At 39.0% G+C, this 13585-nt stretch overlaps 1 protein-coding gene across 1 annotated transcript; it reads right to left on the bottom strand.

Moving 5' to 3' along the window:
• On the bottom strand, positions 1 to 7967 carry LOC139231524 (insulin gene enhancer protein ISL-1). Its single transcript, XM_070862516.1, has 6 exons — positions 7940 to 7967; positions 6843 to 7032; positions 5381 to 5637; positions 2822 to 3108; positions 1614 to 1781; positions 1 to 117 (listed from the first exon to the last, which is right to left on the bottom strand). The coding sequence occupies exons 1-6, from the start codon at positions 7965 to 7967 to the stop codon at positions 1 to 3; spliced, it is 1047 nt and encodes a 348-aa protein (XP_070718617.1).
• Positions 7968 to 13585: the final 5618 nt, after the last annotated feature.

The raw sequence follows: 13585 nt of genomic DNA, 5'->3' as shown, positions 1-13585 counted from the left end.
TCATGCCTCTATAGGACTCGCTACCATGCTGTTTGGTGTATCAGGGAGTTGGGAGGACATGGACGCTACTTCACTTCCAGTGGAGTTAGAACCTGGCCCTCCCTCTGAAAAATTAACCTGTAAAAATCATAGCAAATCAATGATCTCCGGCCTCTTTAAAATGTTGACATTATTCCAAAGTCACACATATCAGAAAATTACGTTCATTAAAAATATATTTTGGACTTTTGTAACTATGGTTGTACAATGGTTTGCATTAATTTTTATCGTTAATGACAATCAAATTACAATAAACAGAAAGCGCTTTTTACCAAGTTATCTTTAAAGTGCTATAGATCTCTAAGTTGAAAACAATGGCAAAGCAAATAATCAGGGTCTCATAGCAAAGCACAAGTAGGTCTAGTTGCATTTCCCAGTGCAACAACATTTAATGATGTAAAATGGTACATTTTGTTTCCAAAAATACATTATGAATTAATATATTTTGCAGCAATTCATTATTTATTGTAAAACATCACATATCTGTTTAACCCCTTGAGTTAACTTGAGTCACTTTCTTTGCAGTTTGAAGCAAGAGAATGTTTCCTGCCACCATATATATCTATAAATATATATGACATGAAAGTGCAGTGTATTTCCAATAGAAAAGGCAGAACCCTTTTCTATAAATTGTTTTGGGACACCTTGCAAAGGGGCTGCCACTGGCCTCAAGCAGTTAAACTGAAATGGGTTTACAAAGTTGAGCAATTTTATTGTACATTACATGCGTTTTGCATACACTTTTTTTTACCAATATCTTTACTTAAGTAACCCAAACATGTTGTATGTTATGTACCACAGGGAAGCACCATTTAGCTATACGTCAATTTAGTATAGTAACTGTGGGTTTGCAATACTTTAAGACATATAAAACAGCCAGTGTTGGGCATTCTAAACAATTAAATTATGCCCAATTATTCAGTGACATAACTCTGCCATCACTGTGATCATATAAAGCTGGACACCTTATATTCACCTTTACAAAAGAGTTAGGTAAAATAAAGGACCATCAGCTCCAATCTTCACAAATAGTATTTACTCAGACGTCTAGTAGAAGAGGTTTCCTTATTACCAATTCACCCACTTTTAATGCCATTAAACCTAAAGCTGAAAAAATGTAGCAACTGCATCCATTTTGTTTTATTTTCATTGGCTGTATTTTAAACTGAAATCTGCTATCCCATGGTTCATGTGCCCTGCCTTCATTAAAATGATCAGTAGTGTTTTGAATCTGAAACATTTGATTTAAAATGCCTGTTTGACAATACTTGGAATAAAATGAAAGACGTGTATGTTTGAGACAACAGTCATCTTAAATGTATAATGTTAAACACAAACTATTTGAATCTGTGGGAGAAAGCTTGGGTAAACAAAAGTTTTTTTTCCTCCCTATGTTCTTGATGGTCGTCAAAATGAAAATACTAAGGCTGGCAAAAGAGGGATTCTGCAATTTTTATATCCATGAATTGTCTATATATGGATTGGTGTGTAGCAGGTCCCCTGATTGCAGTGATTTCTGGTGCAGTCTGTATTGTGGTGGTGGTGATGGTGTTCTGCATGTTGCTGGCACTCACCAGTTGCTGAAATGCAGGCTGTTCTATATCACTCTGCAAAGCGAAGTCACTCAAAACTTTCCAAGGCGGTTGGTAACTCTGCACCTCCACTGGATTGGCTTGCAAACTGCTGTCGTGTCTCTCAGGACTGGCAGCTACCATTGGAGTCCCTGTCATCCCCTGGATATTCTTTAAAAAAACCACCAGAAGAACTTATCACTTAATTGTGTTAATACAGTGCACATCCATCCATCTTTCTTTCTTTATTTTGTTAATAAAGCATGCACCTCAGCACAGCCTTCTGTACTGAGGAACTTGTAATGTTAGCAATTTAAGTTGCATGTAAACATAAGAACATAAGAATTAGGAACAGGAGTAGGCCATCTAGCCCCTCGAGCCTGCTCCGCCATTCAATAAGATCATGGCTGATCTGGACGTAGACTCAGCTCCACTTACCCGCCCGCTCCCCGTAAGCCACTTTCTGTCTCCCAGCAAAAATGCAGCTTACAGTCTAATATCGCCCAATGGTATGTTATCCAAAAATTTCATATGTGTAACAGTAAAATAGTGAGTTGCAATACTAGATTTTCAACACTGGATCCACTCATGATCTTCAAATTTGATAATTCATGCATAAAATGCTAATGATGTGGAACAGAGTAACCAGTGTCATCACTGCACACGCCAAAAGCTAAGTGTCACCAAAAGTTTGTAATATTTTTATATAAAGGTCATTTCCAGTGTTGGAAATGTGATATTCATTCACTTCAAAAACATATTTGATCTGGTTATGGTAACCCACTATTTGGTTTACGACACAAAAGGTAAATCTAACGTCGATGGTTAAAGGATAAACATCTAAGAATTGCGTTTTAATTGTTTCGCCCAACATTTCAAAGCCCAGCAGAAAAAAAGGAAAGTATATTTTCAACTGTATCCATTAATTTAAAAAACGTTCAGGTTATGCACACAGTATTACAAAGTAATTTGGATGCACCAAGAATTAGTTGACGTACTGTAAAAGGTGAATTAGAATGATATTATTTAACTTTGACATCTGGGCATTTGATATGGGAAATGAGTACCGCAGCATTTTTATTACTAGAATTGTATCATTCTTTCTGAAAATGTTCAGGCTTTTAACATGATGGACTACCGAGCAATGCAGTCGGTTTGAAACTTTTCGTGTCAAAGTTTCCATGAAAGTTTAGGAAGACAGAAGCACTTACTGTTTTGTCGTTGGGTTGTTGTTGTTGCAGTTGTTTCATTAGGATGCTCCTTTTTTTGTCCTTACAGCGCTTGTTTTGAAACCAGACTCTAATGACACGGGGGCTCAAGCCTGTCATTTCCACGAGCTGCTCTTTCATGAGCGCGTCGGGCCGGGGATTGGCTCCATAACAAGTCCGTAACGTGTGGAGCTGCTTCTCGTTCAGCACTGTCCGCACCCGAGTCGTCTTCTCGGGCTGTTTGTGAACGTGCGGCCTCAACGCTGGTTGTCGGGCAGAAATGGGCTCTGCTGTAAAAACAGGCAATATATCCTAAGTTTGTTGAACAGCATGATGGGCAATAGATGGTCTAATGTTTGTTCAGACAATGACATTCAATCTTAAAACTATCTTGGAGCCGTATTAATAGGATTGAGCGAGCTAATTTGCAATAAATACTGGCTTTAGAAAACAATTATATTTCGCGTTTGTCAGATAATCCTGTTCTTAAATGAAGCATAAGGTCTGAGGTAACAATAAAATCAAGTTAAACGTAATCTCGGAACTGTCCGGCATGACGTCCAAACTGATTTAACTGCATGAGGTCGAAAAGCCAAAATGAATAAATCAAGTATCACTTGTATACTATATTTACAGTGTATTTACATTGCACTACACTATCTGTAGGTGACAATTAAATTGAAATGAATCAGAAAAATATGTTTATTGGACTGGGTTTCAGGTTCGGCTTCAACGAAAACCGCATTCTCTAGTTATCAGAATACTAATGACAGTTAAATCCATACAAATGCAATTCGGATATAAGCACATTGCTGTTCTAAGCGACTCTGTAGAGGAAGCCAAGCGGTGGGTGACTGGTTGCTTTTACTATAGCTGCCGCTGTTGAATGCAAGTTTGCATTGCAGCAACTTTATTTTGCACTATGTAAAGCCGGGCTCCACTCTCCCTGCAGTGAGATATGTGGTGTGATAAACGGGGCTCCCGCAAAGTTTCAAGGGTGTGATCAGAGAATTGCAGCGTTTGATGTGTGTTTGAAAGATTATGTGGACCGTGCAGCCAGTAAAATTACATTTTCAAAAGTCCGGCTACTATTATGTTTCCCTGAAATATGGTTTTCTGTGAAAAGATCTAACTGGAAATATTTGAATAACATTTCCTATTTAGCAGTACAGTATTTAATTGTCATCAGTTTATGATCATAGATCAATATAATTTTCCGTTTATGAAACGAAACATATTGCAATGCATTTGATACAATGTAACAAAACGGACAACGTATTATAAACGTACAACGTGTTGTGGCACATATAGGGGTGGTATCCCTTTAAATGGGTTATTAAAGTTTGTCAAAGACACCAGATCGTGTGTGAAAAATGCAATTCAGCGTTATCAGTGGTGTGATTAGCATATACATTTACAATTCTGGGCAGTTCCGAAATACATCCTGCTGCAAAGAACAAAAAGGAATCCAGCACTATCGCTGTGCAACAATAAGATCTAATATTTACACTGGAATGAAATATCAAATTCGACAGACGCTACTTGAGAAGTTTTCAAACACATAATTATATAGAGTTCAAATCGATCCCCTTTCGGAATGCAGTGTATTTGAATTAGGACAAAATGTATTCCGATTATTTTTGGCGGGGGAGATCTAAAAGAAAGGACGGTATAAAACCCTGGCTGACTATAAAAGACGACATCAGTTCATCTCTGAGCGTTTTAAACTGATACATCAATTTAGGAAGACTGCTTAAACATATTTGGTTTATCGAAGTAATTCTCAGGAAACCTTACAACATATCTCAAATTCTATGGTTAATGGTAATGTCTTCATTTACATAAACATTAATAGGAATCTGTACTTATAAAGCATATGCACTGTGTACAAATATAATACGCCGTCACTAGAAAATGATTCTGCCATAATATTTTAACTGTACTAATGTTTAATTATCTCCTTCAGATTCAGGGAAATTTTTATAAAAATTGTGCAAATGAAGATGGTAGCTGATTAACTCATTTGAATAGCGATGGGAACATTTGTGTGAAACCAAGTTTCTTCAATGCTTTTATCTCGAACTATTGACAATTAAAACAGTCCAACTTAAACAGAAGAGTTCAACTTCCCCCCCCCCCCCCACCCCCCCCCCCCAAAAGTTTTAAAGTTAGTTGAGACATTTATCATGGAAGGACAGTATGTTCAAATTCATATTTCCGACATTGGTTATTTGTAATTTATCCTGAATACTAGCAAACATAAAATACACAAAATATATGGCACAAGGAAATCATGCACTTGCTGAGTGTTTTGCCTGTACAGAGCCCATTGTCGAGATCTAATCCTACATTCCAGTCTCTAGTGAAGCATTTTAGTAAAACATTCAGAAATTCAAAATTTGAACTTTACAACGCGAAGCTATTTACGATTGTACATCGTTTACATGTTTAAAAACGTTCAAAACGTTGCACAGATGTCGGAGACAGTATAAAATAGTTATTTTCATTACATGACGTGTGAATGGTCTCTTAAGTAAAAACGAGTTTTGAAAGCGTACATACCCGCCATTTGTAGGGGTCTGTTGACGTGCATGGGGCTAAGAGGGTCTGGGCCGACCGAAGCTCGCTCTACAACATCGTGATCAGCCCGGCAGAAGAGTCCGTCTTCCCGCAACGCGAATTCATCACCGGGGATGAGCTGGCGACTGCACGCCACACAGCGGAAGCAGTCGATGTGATACACCTTACTGCGAGCTCTCATCACAAAGTCATTCTTACTGAATCCTATATTACACTTTGCACATTTAGTTCCGTACAATCTGCAAGTCAAAATGCACCAAAGACATTTTACTAACGGGTCAGAAGTGCTCCCAATAGGTTATATACTTTAATACAGAGAGATAAGGCGATTCTAGACCAAAGAAGCCAACACACAATTACTTTTGATATGATTTTGTAGTTTCTTTTTATCATAACACACAAAATCCAAATCAAACAATGGACCAAATTATACTTCATATTAATCCTAACGTGAAATATATATTCTGATTATTTTAGTCCTGAACATGTCCACTAAACCGTGATACAATTCTACATAACGTTAAAGCTTAAAAAAATAATTGAACCATGCACTTCATAATCCAGAAACATGAAGGTAGTTGGCATACTGTCTCGCGTGAAGTTTATTTACATGTTCTCAGATTGTGTACATTCTATATATTCCAATATGATTAAATCCTTGCATATTGTGCAGTCCTATTTGACATCGTAAAGATCGATTTTCTTTTTTTATCCACACCAGCATTTTGGAACATTTATTTGTATAAGTCACTGTTTTACGAGTCAGTATTCCAATCGGTGACGGCGTATTTTAGTTGTTTTTCAGTGTACAGCAACCGTCTTCATTTTAAACTAGAGTTCCTCACTTTAGTCGAAAATATAAAGTGTTTTGAAATGAATGGTAAAAGTCGTGCAAATCAACACAACAGTTCGCGCACAATATACTACACTGGAAGTGTTGGTATTGGTGCTACATTAATTGTCCATATGATAGAGCTCACAGCAACTGATTTACACTTTCAGTTCACATGCCTCATTTCCAATCCACAATTACAAACATTCGGAAATACACAGACTAAACTGATGACAGCGATGGTTTCTAACGAATTGCTGTCACTCGTAAACAGTCAAACAACAGTACTAGTGATAAACGTTTTTAAAGCTCGGATTTGTGGATAGATTGTGGGCTGCAAGGTTCACATATTCTCAGTACACAGATTTCTGTACCTACTAAAGGAAGCAGTTGCATTATCTAAATATGTCAATTGTTCGATGCCAAATAATGGGCAATTTGATCTCGTCTACTCGCCAGTTGAGATAAGATAAGGCAAAACAGATAGGGAAAAAGCCAAGGAAGGGTTAACATTGGGGGGGGGGGGGGGTCATTTAGAGACAGCACAAGGACAACATAGCTCAATAGAACTGGAATATTATCGTAATTTAAAAATCCAAGATCTTCACTCACCGAATATAGTCTCTCTTGCAGTATGTTTTGCCATCCCTAACGAAGCAGGTACACGTTTCGTCCAAATACTGATTACACTCTGCACATTTTAGACAAGCGGCATGCCATTCCAGGTCGGGAGAAACTCGAAGAATAAACTGATCATGAATCTGATTCCCACAACCAACACACAGTGAAATAAGGCGTTTTTCTGTAAATTGATATGAAAATGGTGTCGTGAAACCGATCAAAGGCTTGGCTCCTTCTATTTGACACATATTCGACTGTTGTTTTTTTTATATATCTGTTATATTTACTGGCTAGATTTAAAGATATATTTCAGACTGTTTTGTAAAACGGTGACATCCAAAATATTTAAAAAAAAATTAAAATAGCTGGAATGTAGATAAATGTATTTTATATTAAGCGAGTTGCTTTACAAATGCTCTAAAGTAGCAGGACATAAACTTCAATTTGTGTCTTCGCATTTTCACACTGTTTTCCGCAAAACGCGTGCAAGGGTAGGTTTCTGAATATATTTTTAAATAATTGTGAAGATTCTTCAGAAGCATGCAAAACTTTTTTTAAACTGCATGCTAAATATATAAAAGTTAAGAAAACATTTCACACTGAATCCATGCATTATACTACTACAATCTGAATTTTACAAGCAGAAAAAGTACAATTATTCTGCAGTATCAAGTTTTGCTTATCTTAGCAGAGATCCTGAATAATCAGATGTGTTTATCTGTGATACATCTGACAAGGTTTTGAAAGAAGCAGTCCAAATGCTCAAAAATTTGTTTAGCACTGTTTTACTTCAACTCTACCCTGCTACAAAGCTATTTTGTTCACACGTATCGCCAGTGGTGGGAATACATTTAACAATGCAGACTCAATCCAAGACTTCTCATCGTTTACCTGAACCTTGAGACTATTGCTGTACAACACATAACATAAATCCAAATGCTAGGCGGCATAATTAATGTTCAAGAGCAATAAAACAAAAGTCAGAGGTAACAGTAAAGTTACAGCTACAGGAGTTGACCTGCGAAACTAATCAACTCCTAGCACCTGAATCCGATCCTCGAAATGCAACAGCAATGAAGAAAACTTACTTTTGGGTGGATCTCCCATGTCTCCCATTTCTTGTTATAGTGTAAAAGTTTTTTTTTGTTTTTTTCCCCCCTTGGATTTTGCTTTTTTTGAGGTGGTGGTGGGAGGGGAGAGGCAGGGAGTCCTTGGTTATATCCACAAAGTAGGGCCGGTTAAGAGGAGTGCGGTCGGAGCGGCTTGTTGCTGCCAGACACTGGGGATGGGGTTGTGCAGAAAGGCGGTGTGCGCAGTCCTGCTGCTCATGCTCACTGCTCCTTATCTCGCACACACTCTGCCTGCGCTTCCTCCAGCCCCTCGCCATTGGCCTGACGTAAAGCGCGTCTGACGTCAGACGCACGCCGGCTCCCCCGTGCCCCCCTCCCCCTCTCCTCCCGGCCTCTCCCCCCAGGCGCTGATTGGTCCAGGGCTCGACCCGGGCAACACCAGCTGTTTGCATTGTCCTGACTGAGAGGCTGCGCATGTGTGCGCACCGGGCTCCGGGGCCGCTGCAGCTTCCTACTGCCCAACCTTTGGGCCCTTCAGCTTTCTCCATTCTTGTCCCGACTCTTTTTTTTGCTTCCCATTTTCCTTTTCTTTCTCTTTCTATTTACTTGGCCTCTGATCCCTGGTCTAATATTGCTGCCTTGCCCCTTCCATTCTTTGAGCGTGCCAGTTCCATTCGGTGTTTGCCAATCGTCTCCTCCAGTCCCCCGGTCCATTCAGCAGCACAGCACCTGTATCTGTACATTGGCGGTGGGATGTAGGGGGTGTCTGAGCTTTGCCTATTAGCCTTCATTACATCTCCAATCATTCAGCATCATTTGTTATTATTTTAGATTTGTTTAAATTGCAGAGTTAAACTTTTCCCAGTCAGAGATAATTCGAATCCGAAAGCATTTGCCTGATGAAAAGCAATCCCAGAATGTGGGTTTCCAGCACAGCAGCCCACGAGATATGGAAATGTTGTTTTACAAACATAGGTTTTACAAAATCTTGTTTGCAGAGTTGTAAGTAGGATTACGAATTAGTTACAGTAAGCATACAATTCCGGTGTATTTTCTTTTCATCTTTTTAATGCGTTGCGCTTAGGTGTTTAGTGAAGTGCAGGGCAAGGTCAGTGTGCGGCGCAGGGGCAGGCCCGCTCTACTAAATGCCACACTGCTTCTAATGCAGACACGGTATAACCCCAAACAATAAAATGCGACTACAACTGTTTTCAATTGACTGTTTTACGACTTATATCTTTCTTGAATAAATAAATGCGAGGGCAACATATGCATCTTGTTATACACAGGGTTTCCTCGGGACAATTTTATAGTGAAACACTCTGTAGATAATCCATTGTCTTAGTTTTCTGGAGAAGGTTGTGGAGAGTGCTTCAGGACAGGAATGCGATGTGCAGCCTAAGAAATGATCAATTCTCTCGAGTTTGCACATCAGAGGCTTTCCAATCTGTATTAAGTGCCACATGTAAGAAAATTGCAGTAACATTAAGGTAAGAAATCTGGCATCAAACTGCAGATTATTGCTACTCCATACTTTTACTATAGTATCATTTAAAGGCGAAAATAAAGCAATAACAAAATAATGGGAAGTACTTTGCAAGAGCGATGCTGCTTCCAAAATATGAGGGTGTAGGAATTTTATCTTTTAAACTCACTCCTGGGATACGCACAAAGCACCTCGATAAGAGCACGTTTGATTGAAAAGATAGCAAGGGTACCATTGAGTCTGAATATATGAATAAGTAATTTTACTGTTATCCACGATTTACCAATTCAGAATTTGTGCAAAGGCTGGAATAGTGTTCTGGAGCAAAGCGGCCCGGTGTGTTCACACCAGAACCTGCTCATTTCTACACATTTTTTAAAATACCCTTCTCGGTGGGATATGAAGAACCTAGGCATCTGCGCATTTGACCGCCCCAACTAAATACAAGGAGGGCGGAAGTATTGCCGAAACGAATGGAAACCCTTTTAAACCTAATCGACAGCTGCAATTCTCTGCACATTTTGAATAATATTGTGACCTAATACGTGAATGATTTGTCCCTGAACAAATTCACGCTGCCTTGTATGCAAGCACCGAACAGTCCGCTTTCTCTGACAGACGAAAATCACTATCATTTCTCCAGCACCTTTCATACTTGGCTTGTGAGGCCACATGCCGCCCGACTAACGCTGTTCCGCTGCGCACACTTTTTCTGTGTGTGTGATGTGCAAAATAGATTAGCTCGCAAACAGTCCATGAGCGAATAACGAGAAGACTCCGCGAAATCCTGTCAACAAACAGAGCTGTTACGTTTAAAACTCTTCACAGCTAAGATGCTTGGATGCCAGTAAAAGAGACTAATAGACACACGACAATACTGAGCTGAAAGCAGAAACAGGCTGAAGCGCTGGACTCTGAACTGTCCATCTGTGCATCTTCTGCCCTTGAAATATAAACACTTCTAACGAGCTTTACCTCTGATTGCCTTTTATACAATATCAACAATGCACATTAGAACAAACTTAATTACCCAAGGCTTTTTAGAAATGAGCTAGCGATTCAGGATCAACACACGTGGGTAGCACGAGCGGGCGAAACCGGTGGGGTTTTTCGATGTTTCAGCTGTGTGTAAACCTAATACGTAATTACAAAGAATAATTGCTGATAATAGTCCTAAACTGACAAATAAACACGTGGTTTAGCGGAAGCCTATAGTGACAGACTACAGCTAGGCAAGGAAGAAAACAAAGCATTTAACAGTTTGTCCGCTGTCACATTGCAGCAAATTGTCCGAAAAGCGTGCGCTTTAAAGCCGCAGTATCCCTTTCCCAATGATCTACTTGTCAATTTCAGATCAGGTTCCTATTCAGAATCAACCAGCCAACCTGTAATTGCTACTCAATCAGAATCAGAAGCGGGAGTCGTTCGTAATTATGTTTCAGCAAGTAAATTAACTTGTTTTAAAAATGGAATGCGGTGGTTAGAAAATACCAACTAATGAGAATTCTTGAATTTTATGTTGTTTAAATTTAAATTTCTTCGAGGAGTCGCAGAGAAACAGTCTGGAGCTTTAAACTGATCATACGGAGATTATACCATTTAAAGTATAACCATGTCTGGCGAAAGCATCAAAGGGACTGATATTGTGACTGCGAAGCATTACTTTGGAATGGATATTACTCCGGGTCCGGACCAAGCAACATGCATTGCCAGTGTTATTTGCTTTACGCCGGTTTACGAAAGCACCAATGGCCTTCTGTCATGACGTTATAAACCAGTACTGTAGTACAGCCAATCCTTCCTAAATTTACAAATTGACAAGATAAAGACCAAAGACGTTATGTTTCTGAAAGTACTCTGACAGATAGGAGCTCCCTTTGAGCGCTCGTCCTTTTACTTCGAACTTTAAAAGGGGATATCCTTTTGCAACATCCATCATTTGGACAAGGGTAGCATTTCCACTCACCCATTCACCCAGGGGTTTGCCTATATTAACTTTTCTGAATATATGTGTTTTTCTATTGTCAACCTCAAACTGCTGCTATCACCTGCAAAGCTCATCTAGCAGTTTATCGCTACTAGTTCCATAATTTGATTAATTCTATATTTTAACATACTGTATGCCAATTTAATTTCATTCCGTAAATTAACATAAACGTGAACTAAATCCAAAGTCTAAATAATTAATGATTAATACTTTAAATCTTGACTTGTAACCAATTTATTGTTCAAGCTATAATATTGGATGGTTTGAAGTCGTGGGTACATTTATATTGTTCCTCCTGGTCTCCAAAGCCTGATCTCACGAGTGTGTCATGGACAACCTTCAACCACTCTGCTCGCATAATCTGTAGAGCTCATAATATCATCTAATGAAACAATTCACATGAAAAGAGGAGAACGATTTTATGTTGGCAATACGTTTTACTGCAGATTGCAGCTTTTGGACTTTTGTAATGTATGTTTTAATAAGGGTTGACAGATATTTTAAAGTTTGTTTTAGATAATAAACGTAATGTTTCAATTAATTTAAACATTTCCACGAATTGTCATAGGTATTCTAGCAACACAATCAAATCTGTGACATATCACACCACTGTGTGTGCCTTTACGGGAGGAGGTGATGGTAGGGACGGTCAATCAAACCCCTCACTATGGCAATTTATTGGCTTTAAACCCACCACGACCTAGTTGACGAATGAGGCAAGGTGGGATCAAGTCCTCCCAGAAATCTAGCTATTCAACTGATATAATTGATCCATGCTGTAGCGTGCCCTCATATTGGTTTGATAAATAGTCTATGTTTCAATATACAAGTAAATTGCTTTGCCAACAAAATGGGTAATCTGCACAAATTATAGCCCAGTGTGTGCGCAGGCCAAAAATCTGCATGGGGGACATTAGGCATCCACCTTATCATGTGGGCACGTTTCAAATGCACGATCTCGTTCCTGACTACCAGCACATGTTGTAAAATAAACAACACTCAATTTGCATGCCATATGATCATCTTAATATATCAGTATGAGTGACATAGAATTGACTCGCATGTGCTATGGAACCGAACTGGAAGTTGGTCAGACTAATCTTTGATGAAAGCTCAAGTTTCACGATATGGCGTGGAAATTTCATTCAGTGAACGTACGCAAAACATTGCCCTTATCCAAACCATAGTAACACGCAGGATATCAAAGGCAAGCAACGGCGCAAGTTCTGGGATGCAACACCCATGTTTGCTTGCAAGAGGCAACAATACACTCATACGACTGCCCTTGATCGAATCCCAATAAGCGTGTTCAGACGTTTGCAGACAAGTCCATATACTTGCCAACCATTGCACGAGCAACTGTCTAATACTCAAATACAGCGCTGCAGTGCACCGCAGCCGAGGGTCGCCAGGGTGCAGATAACCCCAGTCTTTGACACCACAGCTATAAATATGATCTTCTTGCAATTATTTTACGGAAACATTACGTCATCTCTTGCTGTAAGTGTCCCGTTCGAATTTATTTTATTTCAAACATTCTTTACATTTTATTGCAATAAGCTGCTTATGTGTGGCCCCTTTTAAGTCTAAATCGAGGTAGTTAGTTTAATGTGCTTTCTTCTGCAAGTGTATCTAATTAAGCTCAAATTGACATATAGAAATTGAAAATAAATCCTGTAGGTTTAACACATGTTGGTATCTGCGTAGGAACATGTATGCGATGTTGGGGAACGTCAATTTCACTCAATATTCAACAACTTATTTTATTCGCTTATTCGTTTATAAATTTAAGGACTAGGGAGTAACAGACCATTTCTGAGACACTTGCAGCTGTAGAAATCGTTCGTGTAAGGCTCAGTCAAACATATGTATTCGGTTCTCATATATATCTAATGATATTTGTGCATATATATTATTAGAGAGCGCGGTAGAAAGTCACATTGAATATTTCTGCTTTTCTGTCTTGTAAATTTGGCGAGCTACTTTCCTATTAGTGATATTTGCATTAAAACAATAAAAATGAGTTGTACACTGCCCTTTCCTCGGATCACGTTCAGTTTCACGCTGCACATTAGGTTTGCTGCTGTGCAGTTTTGGGAGGAGTGCAATTAAATCTAATCTTCTTGCTCTTCAATTAAATCCTTTCAGGGCGTCTCAGACTGAGGAGAATATATTCCTTCCCACTCAAAGC

Source organism: Pristiophorus japonicus, chromosome 2 (genome assembly GCF_044704955.1).
Source record: "Pristiophorus japonicus isolate sPriJap1 chromosome 2, sPriJap1.hap1, whole genome shotgun sequence".
Taxonomy (NCBI): Eukaryota; Metazoa; Chordata; class Chondrichthyes; family Pristiophoridae; genus Pristiophorus; species Pristiophorus japonicus.
This window is presented reverse-complemented; position numbering and strand designations above follow the sequence as displayed.